At 42.4% G+C, this 16491-nt stretch overlaps 1 protein-coding gene across 2 annotated transcripts in view; it reads left to right on the forward strand.

Moving 5' to 3' along the window:
* LOC124554124 (ankyrin-3-like) overlaps positions 1–16491 on the forward strand; it is a 51706-nt gene that overhangs the window by 17857 nt on the left and 17358 nt on the right. For both annotated transcript variants that reach the window (XM_047128186.1, XM_047128187.1), the window contains 2 exons: positions 10473–11034; positions 15403–15552. In XM_047128186.1, the coding sequence (XP_046984142.1) occupies positions 10473–11034; positions 15403–15552 (712 nt within the window). The remainder of the gene's footprint in view (positions 1–10472; positions 11035–15402; positions 15553–16491) is intronic.

Raw genomic sequence — 16491 nt, forward strand, 5'->3', positions numbered from 1 at the left:
GACATCGCCGAAGTTACATCAGTTTTTTGGAGGTACTATGTTGTTGTTGTGGTCTTCAGTCCTGAGACTGGTTTGATGCATCTCTCCATGCTACTCTACCCTGTGCAAGCTTCTTCATCTCCCAGTACTTACAGCAACCTCCATCCTTCTGAATCTGCTTCGTGTATTCATCTCTTGGTCTCCCTCTACGATTTTTACCCTCCACACTGCCCTCCAATGCTAAATTTGTGATCTCCTGATGCCACAGAACATGTCCTACCAACCAGTCCTTTCTTCTTGTCAAGTTGTGCCACAAACTCGTCTTCTCCCCAATTCTGTTCAATACTTCCTCATTAGTTATGTGATCTTCCCATGTTCAGCATTCTTCTGTAGCACTACATTTCGAAAACTTCTATTCTCTTCTTGTCCAAACTATTTATCGTCCATGTTTCAATTCCATACATGGCTACACTCCATACAAATACTTTCAGAAACGACTTCCTGACACTTAAATCTATACTCGATGTTAACAAATTTCTCTTCTTCACAAACGCTTTCCTTGCCATTGCCAGTCTACATTTTATACCCTCTCTACTTCGACCATCATCAGTTATTTTGCTCGCCAAATAGCAAAACTCCTTTACTACTTTAAGCGTCTCATTTCCTATTCTAATTCCCTCAGCATCACCCGACTGAATTCGACTAAATTCAATTATCCTCGATTTGCTTTTGTTGATGTTCATCTTATATCCTAATTTCAAGACACTGTCCATTCCGTTCAACTGCTCTTCCAAATCCTTTGCAGTCTCTGACAGAATTACAATGTCATCGGCGAACCTCGAAGTTTTTATTTCTTCTCCATGGATTTTAATACCTACTCCGAATTTTTCTTTTGTTTCCTTTACTGCTTGCTCAATATACAGATTTAATAACATCACGAAGAGGCTACAAACATGTCTCACTCCCTTCCCAACAACTGCTTCCCTTCTGTGCCCCTCGACTCTTATAACAGCCTTCTGGTTTCTGTACAAATTGTAAATAGCCTTTCGCTCCCTGTATTTTACCCCTGCCACCTTTAGCATTTGATACAGAGTATTCCAGTTAACATTGTCAAAAGCTTTCTCTAAGTCCACAAATGTTAGAAACATAGGTTTGCCTTTCTTCTAAGATAAGTCATAAGGTCAGTATTGCCTCACATGTTCCAACATTTCTATGGAATCCCAACTGATCTTCCCCGAGATCGGCTTCTACCAGTTTTCCCATTCGCCCGTAAAGAATTCGTGTTAGTATTTTGCAGCTGTGACTTATTAAACTGATAGTTCGGTAATTTTCACATCTGTCAACACCTGCTTTCTTTGGGATTGAAATTATTATATTCTTCTTGAAGTCTGAGGGTATTTAGCCTGTCTCATACATCTTGCTCACCAGATGGTAGAGTTTTGTAAGGACTGGCTCTCCCAAGGCCGTCAGTAGTTCTAATGGAATGTTGTCTACTCCTGGGGCCTTGTTTCGACCCCAGGTCTTTCAGTGCTCTGTCAAACTCTTCACGCAGTATCGTGCCTCTCATTTCATCTTCATCTACATCCTCTTCCATTTCCATAATATTGTCCTCAAGTACATCGCCCTTATATAGACCCTCTATATACTCCTTCCACCTTTCTGCTTTCCCTTCTCTGCCTAGAACTGGATTTCCATCTGATCTCTTGATATTCATACAAGTGGCTCTCTTTTCTCCAAAGGTCTCTTTAATTTTCCTGTAGGCAGTATCTGTCCTACCCCTAGTGAGATAAGACTCTACATCCTTACGTTTGTCCTCTAGCCATCCCTTCTTAGCCATTTTGCGCTTCCTGTCGATCTCATTTTTGATACGTTTGTATTCCTTTTTGCCTGCTGCATTTACTGCATTTTTATATTTTCTCCTTTCATCTATTAAATTGGATATGTCTTCTGTTGCCCAAGGATTTCTACTAGCTCTCGTCATTTTACCTACTTGATTCTCTGCTGGCTTCACTACTTCGTCCCTCAGAGCTGCCCATTCTTCTTCTACTGTATTACTTTCCCCCATTCCCGTCAATTATTCCCTTATGCCGTCCCTGAAGCTCTGTACAAACTCTGGTTTAGTCGGTTTATCCAGGTCCCATCTCCTTAAATTCCCTCCTTTTTGCAGTTTCTTCAGTTTCAATCTACAGTTTATAACGTATAGATTGTGGTCAGTCCATATCCTCCCCTGGAAATGTATTACAATTTAAAACCTGGTTCCTTAATCTCTGTCTTGCCATTATATAACCTATCTGATACCTCCTAGTATCTCCAGCATTATTCCACGTATCTAACCTTCTTTTATGATTCTTGAACCAAGTGTTAGCTATGATTAAGTTATGCACTTTGCAAAATTCTACCAGACAGCTTCCTCTTTCATTTCCAATCCCCAATCCACATTCACCTTCTATGTTACCTTCTCTCCCTTTTCCTATTATCGAATTCCCTTCACCTGTGACTATTAAATTTTAGTCTCCCTTCACTACCTCAATAATTTCTTTTATCTCATCATACATTTCATCAATATCTCCATCATCTGCAGAGCTAGTTGGCATATAAACTTGTACTACTGTAGTAGGCATGGGCTGCATGTCTATCTTGGCCACAATAATGCTTTCACTACGCTGTTTGTAGCAGCTTACCTGCACTCCTATTTTTTTTATTCATTATTAAACCAACTCCTGCATTACCCCTCTTTGATTTTGTATTTATAACCCTGAATTCACCTGGCCAAAAGTCTTGATCCTCCTGCCACCTAACTTCACTAATTCCCACTATATCTAACTTCAACCTATCCATTTCCCTGTTTAAATTCTCTAATCAGCCTGCCCTATTAGGGGATCTGACATTCCGCACTCCGATCTGTAGAACGCCAATTTTCTTTCTTCTGATAACGACGTCCTCTTGAGTAGTCCCTGCTCGGAGATCTGAATGGGGGACTATTTTACCTCTGGAATATTGTACCCAAGAGGACGCCATCATCAGTTAACCATACAATAAAGCTGCATGCCCTCAGGCAAAATTACGGCTCTAGTTTCCCATTGCTTTCAGCTGTTCACGGTACCAGCACAGCAAGGCCGTTTTGGTTAGTGTTACAAGGCCAGATCAGGCAGTCATCCAGACTGTTGCCCCTGCAAGTACTGAAAAGGCTGCTGCCCCTCTTCAGGAACTACACATTTGTCTGGCCTCTCAACAGATACCCCTCCATTGTGTTTGCACCTATGGTATGGCCATCTGTATTGCTGAGGCCCGCAAGCCTCCCCACCAACAGCAAGGTCCATGGTTTACAGGGGGGCGGGGATGAGCAACACATAAAGGACGTCTCAGGGACCGTGAGCTACCTTGACAATTTTCTGGTTGTTGGAAAGTATACAGCTGATGTTGGTCTTCTCCCCATTCACAGAAGCTTACCTTCGTTGTTATCTTGGCAAATGTTCTTTTTCCATCCACCAGGTCGAATATTTAGGACACATCTTCAGGACATCAGGCATATGGCTTACACCACATTGTGTGCCTGCCATCCAAAAATTACTGGCCTCGATAGATGCATTCCAGCCGAAGTCTAAGTCAGCCAAACTGCTATAGACCATTCATGCCTCATGCTTCAGCGATTTTGGCACCACTCGCTCTGTAACAGAGTTCCCTGGAAGTGGCCATCCTAATGTAATAAGGTGTTCCAAAACCTGAAGAAGGCCCTCTTCGACCGACTTGTCTCATGGTATACAATTCAACGAAACCATTGGTATTAGTGGCTGATGCTGACAGGCACACTTTTTTCCCATGTTGAGAATGGCATGGAGCGACCCACAGCATTTGTATCCAAGACACTTACAGCAGGACAGAGGAACCACATAGAAAAGGGGGCTTTGGTCATCATCTTTGGCAGCAAACGCTTCCATGCCTACATCTATAGCTGCCGTTTCACACTCATGACAGATCATAAGCCTCTAATGCGACTCTTCAAGTATTCAGCAACTTGCCACTGTGGGCTCTGTTTCTCTCAGGATATGCCTATGGTATCCAATATCACCGTAATGCCGCCAATGCCAATATCCTATCGCGATTTCATGTCAGCCAGAACCCAGAATTTCATGAGGGTCCAGAAGTCTGTTTTCATGAGGACAGTGAGACTGCCATCACCAAAGACCTATCTTCCAATTGAAGCACGCCGTGTGGGATAACACACAGTGACAGGCCATGTCCTCCAGGAGGTTTTGCATTATACAACAGAAAGATGGCCTGCAGACAAAGTAATCTCTCATGTACCCAGACCTCCAAGCCTTCTGTATCATGCAGCAAAAGTCTTTATCCTTGCATCACATTGTGCTGGTAAAGGTCGCAATGGGCCACGCTCAGGTCCTCATTCCCAGAACCCTATGGCATTGGGAAGTCATTTTGACTCTCCTAGCAATACATCCACTGGTAGGGTATGGAGACACTTAATGCGAGAATGGTGAAAGAGTGCCTCACATGTCAAAACAAGCAAGCTGTGCCCCCCTGTCAGTATTTTCCATCGCCTCCTATGGTGACTCATTGGTCCTGTCTTCATTTGGACTTTGCTGGCCCATTCCTTGGATCTGTGTGGCGTCTGATTTTGAATGTGAGCAGTGGGTTCTCCTTTGTGTTTTTCATGCCATTCACAACCTCAGTGAAGACGATCCAAATTGTTTCATGGTTGTTCGCCCTTAAAGGTGTCCCACAAGCCTTGGTCACTGACAATGGCCCCAATTATCATCAGCAGAATTCTGATTCTTGCTGTTCAGTTTAGTTTCATCAGTCCACATGGTCAACCTCATAAATCACCATTTTCCCTAGAATCAGAACAGCCCCATACCTTCTTGGATCAATGGATGGTGTAGGTTTTCTTTGTAGGATCCAGTGCAGCTGTAGACACCCTCCGTTTATTCTCCATTTGATTGGGCAGGCAATGTTTGAATTTCAGTTGCTGCGAAGAGGCTGTCGCTGCTGGCATATCCATGAAGTATGGGCCCATCATGGATCCAAACCACTAATGGGTGCCATAATTCCTTCTTGCACTCCAGACGCCTGTAATGCGACTCTCTTTGCGCCATCTACCACTTCCCCCACTCAAGACCTCCTGTGAGCAGCCACAGTTCGGCACGCTCTCATCCCATATGAATAAAAGTGGATCCAGTCCCCCCCCCCTTCCCCAGAATGGTGAATGCTCCAACACGGTCGAGGCCTCCAGGGCCTGCTGTGGCCTAGAGGCACTTTTGGGGGAGAAGGGCAGGCAGCGGCAACATGAATTACGGTTGTACCATGTATGTCACAGAATGTAACGCTCATACAGTCCATAGCTGCCACGCAAGATTTTCAGAAGGCGCACTAAGAACTACAGACCAATAAATATCTCGAGAGGCAAAAGTAAGAGGTCGCTGGCCTTATCGCAAGACCGTGCCTGTATCCGGTCACGAGTTAGAACGGGACAGCACGGTTCTTCCTGGAGAATAACTATTTAAGGAAACCCAGGGATCACTGTGGACAGTTCCCATCGACGAGAGTTGGCTGATTCATGCTATTGTCTATACGCCATCGATGACGACAATGCAGCGGCGAGAAGTAGGCATCTGATTTGGAAAACAGCTCTCACCGAGTGTTGGTCATTTCAATGTTTAGTTCCGGCTCCAGGGATTTAGGTGGAGCCAAATCCACAGAATTGTATTTTGTTCTGAAACGCAGAGGAGGTATAGTCAGATTGTAATTATAAATTGTGACAAGCAGTTAATTTGCCTTTCGAACGGACAATAATGAAACTAAGAAAATTTTTTGCTTCAACTGGGATACTCAATAACGAAAAACAGATGGAATTTGCAGAAATTATGAGCTCCACAGTGAGAATAAACAGCTAAAGGGTAGTTCTGTTGTATGAATGCATAAACCCCACAGGAATTCCCCCACATAGATGCAGCACAGTCATAGGCCTGTCCTCTGAAACATGCTTTATAATTACACGAAAGTTACCCATGTACTTGTCTTCTTGTTTGTCAACTTCAGTAGGATCTAAGTCATTAAGGGGGCCTTAATGCAATCTCCTGACATCCACAGATAATCACCACATCGATGAGAGGGTCTAGCCCTTTTCTGTTTCCTTCCCACCTGCTCCACCAAGCCTTGGTCCTGGCGATATTTCATATCTTTTGTCTTGTTCATCATCATGTGAACAAAATTTTGACCGTGGATTAGAGTAGCTATATAGTAAGTACAGCACGCCTCGATGCTGAAATATTGATCATGCTTCCACACCAGAAACTTGGAGTTTTCCAGGGCTGTAACATTTTGATTACTATCTTTAACAGATTTGTCATAGCGAAAAACAAACAGTACTTACAGAAGACACCGTCCTCTTTGGCAGAGTGTACTAAATAAAGTTGAATGTACGATATTGGCAAATTTGCGAAGTGAGGGGAAATATATATATTGCATTAGGCACAGAAAAGTTTTGGAATTGTTGTAGCTTCATGTGGTAATCAAATTTTTTGATACTTAGCGATCAAATACTTATCTCATAGTTACAGCCCAATCGTGTATTGTCTCCACGCAGCCAAACATTGCTATTTCCAGTCAATGATCGGCTCAATTGGACCAGAGGACCCAGTCCATTCCATGTAAACACAGTCCACACCAGTATAGAGCTAGCACCAGCTTGCACTGTGTCTTGTTGACAGCTTGGGCCTGGACTTCGTGATCCAATCAGACCACCGTCTTCCAGTCGTCTAGGGTCCAACCAATGTGATCACGAGCACAGGAGAGGGGCTACAGGGGAAGTCATGCTGTTATGCAATTGCACTCACGTTGGTCACCTGTTGTCATAGCCCATTAACGTAATTTCGCTGCACTGTCCTAAGAGATGCGTTTATCGTATGTCTCAAATTGATTTTTGCGGTTGTTTCGCGTAGTGTTCCTTGCCTCTTAGCACTGACAAACGCCGCTGCTCTCGGCCCCTAAATGAACGCCGTCGGCCACTGCCTTGTTTGTAGTGAGAGGTACTCTCGGCATACTCTTGACGCCGTGGATCTCCAAATGTTGAATTGTCTGACGATTTCCGAAATGGAATGTCCCATTTGTCTACCTCCACCTTCTAATCAGCGTTCAAAGTTTATTAATACCCGTAGTGCGCCTATAATCAAGCTGGAAACCTTTTCATGTGAATCACCTGAATACAATCGACAGCTCGGCCAATAAACTGCCACTTCATACCTTTTGTATGCCGGACTACCGCCATATGTGAAAGTGCATACCGCTATCCCATGATTTTGCTACCTCTGTGTGGATGTGGCAGCAGGCATCTCTCGTAGTTTGATTCTCGAACTTCAACCGTGGACTTCCTCTGGTATTTTTCTGATGATATATAAATGTCCATTGCACCTAAACAGATAATCAACAAACCCCTTCTAGTCAGCATTATTTTATTGGTTTCGTTGTTTGTTATCTTATTAGTCCCTTTGACTTTTCACGGTGTGCCTTTAACAACACATTTCAAAAGTATTCCGTTTTTCAGTTCCGTATATCATAGAGTCCAGGTCTCACATTTACAAGATGCAACACTACAAACACGCTTTTGGAAGCATTTTTCTGGTGTGTTACCAGTCAGTTTTAGAGGCTAACATCTTTTTTCTAGGTTTTGTTCTGATTCTTACTTTTTCCTCGCTCCTTACTCCTCCAGCGATTTTATTTCCTAAATAAGCAACAAGGTGTTAGAGTACGTGGCCATCCACGACAGGTACTCGGACGCTGATTTGTCGTCGTTTTGTCACAAACCATTAGTAATACAGTTTCGTCATGACTTTGTCCACTTCATTTAAGGTGGAATCTAAGATGTGATGAATCAAATGGTGTCGTTAAGGATATGTGGATATTCACGTGACTCATTATTTTGACACAGGAAGAATGTCGTATTGTTGTGCTGACTTGTTAAGAACACTATTTCTACTAGGAGTACTATGTGGGTCATTTTTGACCCACGTTACCCGCCTCTATAATCATCGCACGACCAAACGCTCCCGTGACTTTTCATCATTTATGGGATTGTATAACTTACCAAAATTTCATCCCCCCTAGCTCACTCACCTAGAAGTACGAAAAATTTATCTATTATACCAGTAGTACGATGTGGGTCATTTTTGACCCATACCTATTTAACGCACAGTTTGATATCAGTAATACCGGTTTTCTGTCACTAAATATGATCTGGGCACGCCTCGACGTTATTCGCGAGCTGTTAGGGTACATTATACTTTGGGCCAAAAAGAACGTTAAATACAAATTATTCGGTTGTCGAATGATACTTTATATCAGTGAGGCTTTCCGTTTTCTATGGACTGGCGACATGCAGACCTACGCGAAGTAACACTGCAAAACTACAAAATAACATGTGACATATTATACTTCATTATTTTCATCGTGGCAGTGACAGTATAACAGAGGTAGTGGCGGAGGACATACGTTGCCATATGTAATTTTATTTATGTTCGAAACAGGCTTATGTCTCTTGAAACTATTTTATTGGTCTTGACACAGCTGCTGGTCTAAGAGATTATTCATTTATTTGTGTGTATGAGTTCTGAAGAAGGCTATATTATTATAGCAGAAACCACGGTCCAGATTTAAAAGAAACAAAATTTAGTGCAACTGTGGGCTGTTTTTCATTCGAGACAACATATTATACAGTGCAGAATCCCAACGACCCTCCTACACTACTGTCTGGAGCACTGCTAACAGTTCTCTTACACTACAGCAGGTGTTAGTTATTTGTTCTTATGTTTTATTTCCTTCATTGCAATAACTACAAAAAATGCAGAGCATTTTAGTCACCTACTGCTTTTTAGAATGTTTCACAAATATTTGGTACTTATCTTATTCTTCTATAAAAGGAAAAATACTATTAATACTCACATAAACAATATGTTTTGATTATGTTTCAATCTTTTTATAAAGAAAAACATTACAACGTTGTTGTTGTTGTTGTTGTGGTCTTCAGTCCTGAGACTGGTTTGATGCAGCTCTCCATGCTACTCTATCCTGTGCAAGCTTCTTCATCTCCCAGTACCTACTGCGACCTACATCCTTCTGAATCTGCTTAGTGTATTGATCTCTTGGTCTCCCTCTACGATTTTTACCCTCCACGCTGCCCTCCAACGCTAAATTTGTGATCCCTTGATGCTTCAAAACATGTCCTACCAACCGATCCCTTCTTCTAGTCAAGTTGTGCCACAAACTTCTCCTCTCCCCAATCCTATTCAACACCTCCTCAGCCGGCCGAAGTGGCCATGCGGTTAAAGGCGCTGCAGTCTGGAACCGCAGGACCGCTACGGTCGCAGGTTCGAATCCTGCCTCGGGCATGGATGTTTGTGATGTCCTTAGGTTAGTTAGGTTTAACTAGTTCTAAGTTCTAGGGGACTAATGACTTCAGCAGTTGAGTCCCATAGTGCTCAGAGCCATTTGAACCATTTGAATACCTCCTCATTAGTTACGTGATCTACCCACCTTATCTTCAGCATTCTTCTGCAGTACCACATTTCGAAAGCTTCTATTCTCTTCTTGTCCAAACTGGTTATCGTCCATGTTTCACTTCCATACATGGCTACACGCCATACAAATACTTTCAGAAACGACTTCCTGACACTTAAATCTATACTCGATGTTAACAAATTTCTCTTCTTCAGAAACGATTTCCTTGCCATTGTCAGTCTACATTTTATATCCTCTCTACTTCGACCATCATCAGTTATTTTACTCCCTAAATAGCAAAACTCCTTTACTGCTTTAAGTGTCTCATTTCCTAATCTAATCCCCTCAGCATCACCCGATTTAATTTGACTACATTCCATTATCCTCGTTTTGCTTTTGTTGATGTTCTTCTTACATCCTCCTTTCAAGGCACTGTCCATTCCGTTCAACTGCTCTTCCAAGTCCTTTGCTGTCTCTGACAGTATTACAATGTCATCGGCGAACCTCAAAGTTTTTATTTCTTCTCCATGGATTTTAATACCTACTCCGAATTTTTCTTTTGTTTCCTTTACTGCTTGCTCAATATACAGATTGAATAACATCGGGCTACAACCCTGTCTCACTCCTTACTCATTACAACATTGCTTTACCAAATTTACGAAAGATTGTGGAATTTCTTCTGTAACATTTAAAATAAAGAAAAATGTTTACTTAGAGAAAATTTATATTTGACCACGTACTGTTCATTTTAGAGACGTATTGTCAACATGAAGACGCTTAAAATACCACCCAAATACGAACAAAATGGTGGTTTTCTACTGCGGGTCAAAAATGACCCACATGGTACTACCAGGGGTATGGCGAAGTCTGGTTCTTTTAGTGTTAGGAAGTGATGGTTGACGCAGATCCAGTTGTGGCTCAAGCATGTTCTCACATAGAGGGTGCTGTGCAAGGGGGAAGGTCTACTCAGTGATGCTGTGTTTCAGAATCGCCCACAGCAGAACACGTCCAGGAGGGGACAGGGGCTGCAGCTGTGGACCTGGGCGCCCTGCTGGACGCTGGAGGCAGCGCCGTGGTGACTCTGGTGGCGGGCGACACCCGTCTGGCAGCGCACAGGGCCGTCCTGGCCGCCAGGAGTCCCGTGTTCGCCGCTGTTTTCAGCCACGGCACGCTGGAGGCCGCAGTCCCAGACGTGGGGGGCCAGTTACTGCGCCACCTCGTGGCCTACATGTATACCCTGCAGGCCCCGCAGCTGGCCAGAATGGCCCCCCAGCTGCTGGTCGCGGCTCATAAGTACGGCTTGTCAGGCCTGAAGGCACAGTGCGAGCAGCAGTTGGCTGCACAGCTGTCTGTTGAGACTGCGGTGGCCACAGCTGTGCTCGCTATTCGGAACTCCTGTAGCAGGCTTAAGAAGGCCGCCGCCGCCTTCATAAAGACTCATATTTTGTACGTGATGGCCACGAAGGATTGGGCAGATGCGCTACATTGTCAGCCTGAAGATTTAATTGAAGTGCTCAAGCTGCTGTCTGAGCCACCAGCAGAAACCAGGTAAATACAAGAGAAGCTACATGTCTACGTTGTCCAGTCCTGTGTAGTTCTGTGTGTGTGCGTGTATTTCCAGCTCCTTTACGTGTATCTGTGCAGCAAAATACACCATCACTGACAGACATTTTCTGATATCTCGCGATGCTTTCATTGATTTCTCATGTTAGTTTAATGTTGTTGTTGTGGTCTTCAGTCCAGAGACTGGTTCGAAGGAGCTCTCCATGCTACTCTATCCTGTGCAAGCTTTTTCATCTCCCAGTACCTACTGCAACCAACATCCTTCGGAACCAGCTTAATATATTCATGTCTGGGTCTCCCTCCACAGTTTTAACCCCCCACGCTGCCCTGCAGTACTAAATCAGTGACCCCTTGATGCCTCAGAATATGTCCAACCAACGGATCCCTTCCTTCAGTCAAGTGCTACAAAATCCTCTTCTCCCCAATTCTATTCAGTATATCCTCATTATTTCTGTGATCTACCAATCTAATCTCCAGCATTTTTCTGTAGCACCACATTTCGAAAGCTTCTATTCTTATCTTGTCTAAACTATTTATCACCCATCTTTCACTTCCATACATGGCTACACTCCATACAAATACGTTCAGAAAAGGCTTCCTGACACTTGAATCTATACTCGATGTTAACAAATATCTCTTCTTCAGAAACGCTTTCCTTGCCACTGCTGGTCTACATTTTCTATGCCCTCTACTTCGACCATCATCAGCTACTTTGCTCCCCAAACAGCAAAACTCATCTATTACTTTAAGTTTGTCATTTCCTGATCTAATTCCCTCAGCATCACCTGATTTAATTGAACTACATTTCATTATCCGCCTTTTGCTTTTGTTGATGTCCATCTTATATCCTCCTTTCAAGACACTGTCCTTTTCTTTCAACTGCTCTTCCAGGTCCTTTGCTGTCTGTGACAGAATTGCAATGTCGTCGCCAAACCTCAGAGTCTTTATTTCATCTCCATGGATTTTAATTCCTACTCTTAATTTTTCTTTTTTTTTTCCTTTACTGCTTGCTCTATATATAGATTGAATAACATCAGGGATACGCTATGGCCCTGTCTCAGTCCCTTCCCAAACACTGCTTTCCTGTCAAGCCTGCCTAGTGTTATAGCTGCCATCTGGTTTCTGTACTAATTGTAAATAGCCTTTCGCTCCCTCTATTTGACCCCTGCCAACTTCAAAATTTGAAAAAGAGTATTCCAGTCAACATTCTCAAAAGCTTTCTCTATGTCCGCTAATGTTACAAACGTAGGTTTACCTACCGTTAATCTATCTTATAAGTTGTAGGGTCAGTATTGCCTCACATCTTGCAACATTTCTATTGAATCCAAACTGGTCTTCCCCATGCTCGTTTTCTACCATTTCCACTCGTCTGTAAGGAATTCGTGTTTATTATTATTCTGCTGTTACCTGTTAAACTGATAGTTCAGTAATATTCACACCTGTTAGAATTAAAGAAGTACTAGATCCAACTGGGTTTATTACCGGACAGGTTAGGTTAAAAAAATCATTGGAGAACTTAATTATTCGTAGATTTATAAATGGTTTTATCTTTATTTGCGGCCATTAGATGTGCTGAACTGCATATGTGCAACAGCCTTATGGGTTCTGGTGTAAAGTATCTGAATAAGCGGTATATTGCTGTGAAGAGGGTAGGAGCCGTATCAGCAGTGGGGTGGACACAGTGATGTGCTGCTCACAACAGATGTACACCAGACACAACGATGTGTAGTGTCAGCAGCCATGGCAGCGACCTGCAGGCTTTATTCTGTGTGCTGTGCAATTCACCAAAATCTCTTTACTCAATATTACATATATTGTTGTCTGCTGTCTCTTCTGGTGTTCACAATGAGATACTTACAACCGACATATGCTGCATAAAGGAAGGATGGCGTTGATCAACAAGCGTGTAGTCCGGCGTTAACACCAGGAACTCTGCAGCGCAGTTCAAAGAGATCAGAAAAGAATTTAAAACTTTCCAGCTCTGATGTTGTCATGACATAAAAATTAAACCTTGGAAAAAAATAGGTGCTGTACAGAAGACGGTCAGACTGATCGCTATTTCCACATCACTACTGCAGTTTGATTTCTATGTTTCTCCTTCACTTTCTATGTTCATTTCTGAAATATACCTACGGTTCACAGAACAAACTTTGTTTATTCTCCCCAAGTAGTAGAGTGTTATTAGATACAGGTCTTAAGATGTGTGCTAGAATCCAAGAAGAAGGGTGCGGTGCTGAATCGAATCATGAGGAAGACATCCGTTGCAGGACGTGACACAAGTACGTCTGCAGGAAGCTGTAGGTACTTACTCCTCAAACAGCCTGCGGCCACTTCAGGAGACAACAGACCAGTCTCCGCAACCCAGAAAGATCCACAAAATGCGCAGATCCACACAACGCTTCCCATTTCCTTTCGCCTTGTGTTCCGTTGTTCCAAAGGATATGTGCTGTAATTTGAACATTCCCATTCTCTAGCACATTAGGAGAGGTGGTTTTATTAGTCAAAACACTGTATGTGCTTCTTCGTGGAACATCTGTCAGTTGTCTACCAACCTGGCAGCCTTGCTTGTAGTTCTCTATGCTGTTTCTAAAGGCTGCCCAAAGAACTTCACAGTGTTAGGACATTCCCTAGCCCATACATTGCAGTTACTGATACATCTCCCACAATATAAGTATTCATAAGACCTTTTGTCTCATTATCATTTTCTATGTGCTGTATCACTTAACAAATGCACCATAAAATCCTAATGCCCAATAGTTGACACATATTTGCTTTTTGCAGATGTTTTGTGTGTGTGTCTGTGTCTGTGTGTGTGTGTGTACAGTAGGTTCAGAAATTTCCTTTAGAGACTTATATTATTTGTAGAGGGGAGTGAGTACTGGAATCCATGTCCAGAAACAAACCGTTTCCCTCCTACGACGGTTTCAGTTCAGATGTTTAACTCATCCACTTCTGCTTGAGCAGCTGAGTTAGGTGTGATGCAGTACAGTTACTAGATAACAATTCGAAAGAAACACAACGAAAGATTCCTTTATCAGCTAAGCCTCCTTGTTTGTATTATCACTTAAATATTACGTGTTCACATTACTCCAAAACAAAAGATCAAGCTAGCATACTGTACATGCAGAAGGTAATGTTTAAGTGTTAATGCAAACAGTTGTGTGGAACTGATAAATGGATGCTTAGCTGTGTTTACTTTCGGACTGTTACCTAATAACTGTATTACATCACGCCTAATTCACTTATTGAAGCAGAAGTGAATGATTTAAACACGTGAACTCAAACTGTCGTAGAATGCATGCAGTACATTTCCAGACGGAGTTCCTGTTCAACATATTACGTTCTCTCCCCCCTCTACAAGTCCTAGTAGTTTGTAAAGAGAATTTCCGAACACCCTATGTATGCTTCCATCACTGATAGAGTTTCCATTCATCGACCTGTATCTTCTCCTCACTTGTAGCAACCACAGCTTACTTTAGTCACATTTAATGACTGATAATGATTTAATGCGTATTTACACAACATTGCATTGTCTCCTGTGTTATGTAACCCATGTCTCCTTAATTTAAATCCAACTCTTTCCTTCGTTCTACAGGAAATCTTCTTATCACAGTCTGATAGAAGTGTATATATAGAATATAAGAATTAAACATAATTTCTATTTCCATTCGAATAACAACTTCTGACTACATATCACGCATAAGTGTATGTATAGAATGCTTCTGTTTGCCTTTTTTATCTTACTCATTGCTCAATGTTCGCTAGTTTATTGAGAGTGCTCGTTGGCCAATGTGAAACAAATATATTTACTTGCCTATTTTGGTGACAGTTAAACGTAGTAAGGGAATAGCTGCACAGTATCACACATCTGTATCCCTTGCTTCTTTAAATTTCTTTTGGTGCACAGTTCAGAATCTGCTCTTCTGTAATTTACCAGCTGCGCATCCTACAGCCAAGTCCCTAACAGCTACCGATACAATCTGATGATAATGGTACAAGTTGTACATGTAAAGATTATTTCCATTTTTATTTCTGTGGGAATGTTGTTTTTATGTATTTAAACTACGCTGATGACTAGTTGTCATATCAGTTCAACCTAAATGTTGACCTTAGCATGTACCTTTTATTTGTACTTTAATTTATCCAGCCTGTTGTTTGCTAAGCCATGCTACTAGTGTGGGCTAAACCGATTAGCACAGGGGTAAGTCCTTCTTCTCAGAGGACCCACTACTGATGTTGAAAGTGTGTGTTCTATTAGTTGTGTCTGGACAAGTTCTCAGCAGCATTGTGAGCAGTAGGCTGCCCTCTGTCCTCTGTGTGTACAGAGTGACCACACCCTGTGTCTCTGCACAGCACTCCAGCGACTGGAGACAGCGAGGTCACCCCCACCACTCCGCTGCACACTGGCCACAAAAACTGCAGCAGGGCTCCTGTTCCAGCTGCAAAGCACACAGCTACCTGCCCCACTCCCACATTTGACGACGCTTCCGTCTCTTTCCTGAGGTGAGTACTGTCGCTATACATGCACGATTTCCACATTCATCATACCACTTATGAGGACGTTAGCCAAGTGATCTTATCCAAAAACAGAATCTCACTTTATTGTATTTTTCGATAAAATAGAAGTTATAATTGTCAAGAAACGGCATTTTATTTGTTAATTTTTTTTTTGTATCATAGTGTTTCTCGAGATATTTTTCTGGGAACAGAGTGTGAATTACAACCTGTTCAGACCACAGTTGGTCCATCCATGCAGTTATTTGACAAAGGTACCATAAACAACTTTTACTCTCCAAATGTAGTGAATGGTCTGTCAGGTGAAAGTTATCTTATCACTGGTGCTTTCCCATCTCCTAAAGTAAAATTGTATATAACTGGTGTTACAGCTACATTTATGCATTGTAACTATAAATATTACTTTAATGCGAATTAATAATTATGTACAAGTTAGTTGTGGTCGTCAAAAGGAAATGATGATGGGTCATTATGAAGGAAAAGACGTAAAAATAATATCCATCATCAGAATAAGGTTATGGAATGTTGTAGAGTGAAGCTAGTTGGTCATCCTATCAAACGACCTCACTTGACTCAAGCTTTCAGCTGTCAGTTTTATTTCCATGTTTGTTTTGCAGAAACTATAATTGCGTTTGACAGTATGCGCCCAAATAGCACCATTGGATGAATGGCGTCTGTAAGAGACCGAAGTTCAGTCTGCCACGAGAGCTGAATATGAGATCGTCTGGCAGTAGTCCTTGGAAATCATTTGTTTGGAACATCAGCCTAAATGAAACTGGAAGTCACACGTGCAGTCGTGCGGTGAGGCAGCCTAGTAGTAAAGGCGACTGCTTGTGATGAGCAAGAAATCCGTATTCGACAGCCAGTATGGGACAAATTTTCGGTGGTCACTACATAATGGTCAAGATGGCTGCTCGTGCTAATCAG

Source organism: Schistocerca americana, chromosome 11 (genome assembly GCF_021461395.2).
Source record: "Schistocerca americana isolate TAMUIC-IGC-003095 chromosome 11, iqSchAmer2.1, whole genome shotgun sequence".
NCBI lineage: Eukaryota > Metazoa > Arthropoda > Insecta > Orthoptera > Acrididae > Schistocerca > Schistocerca americana.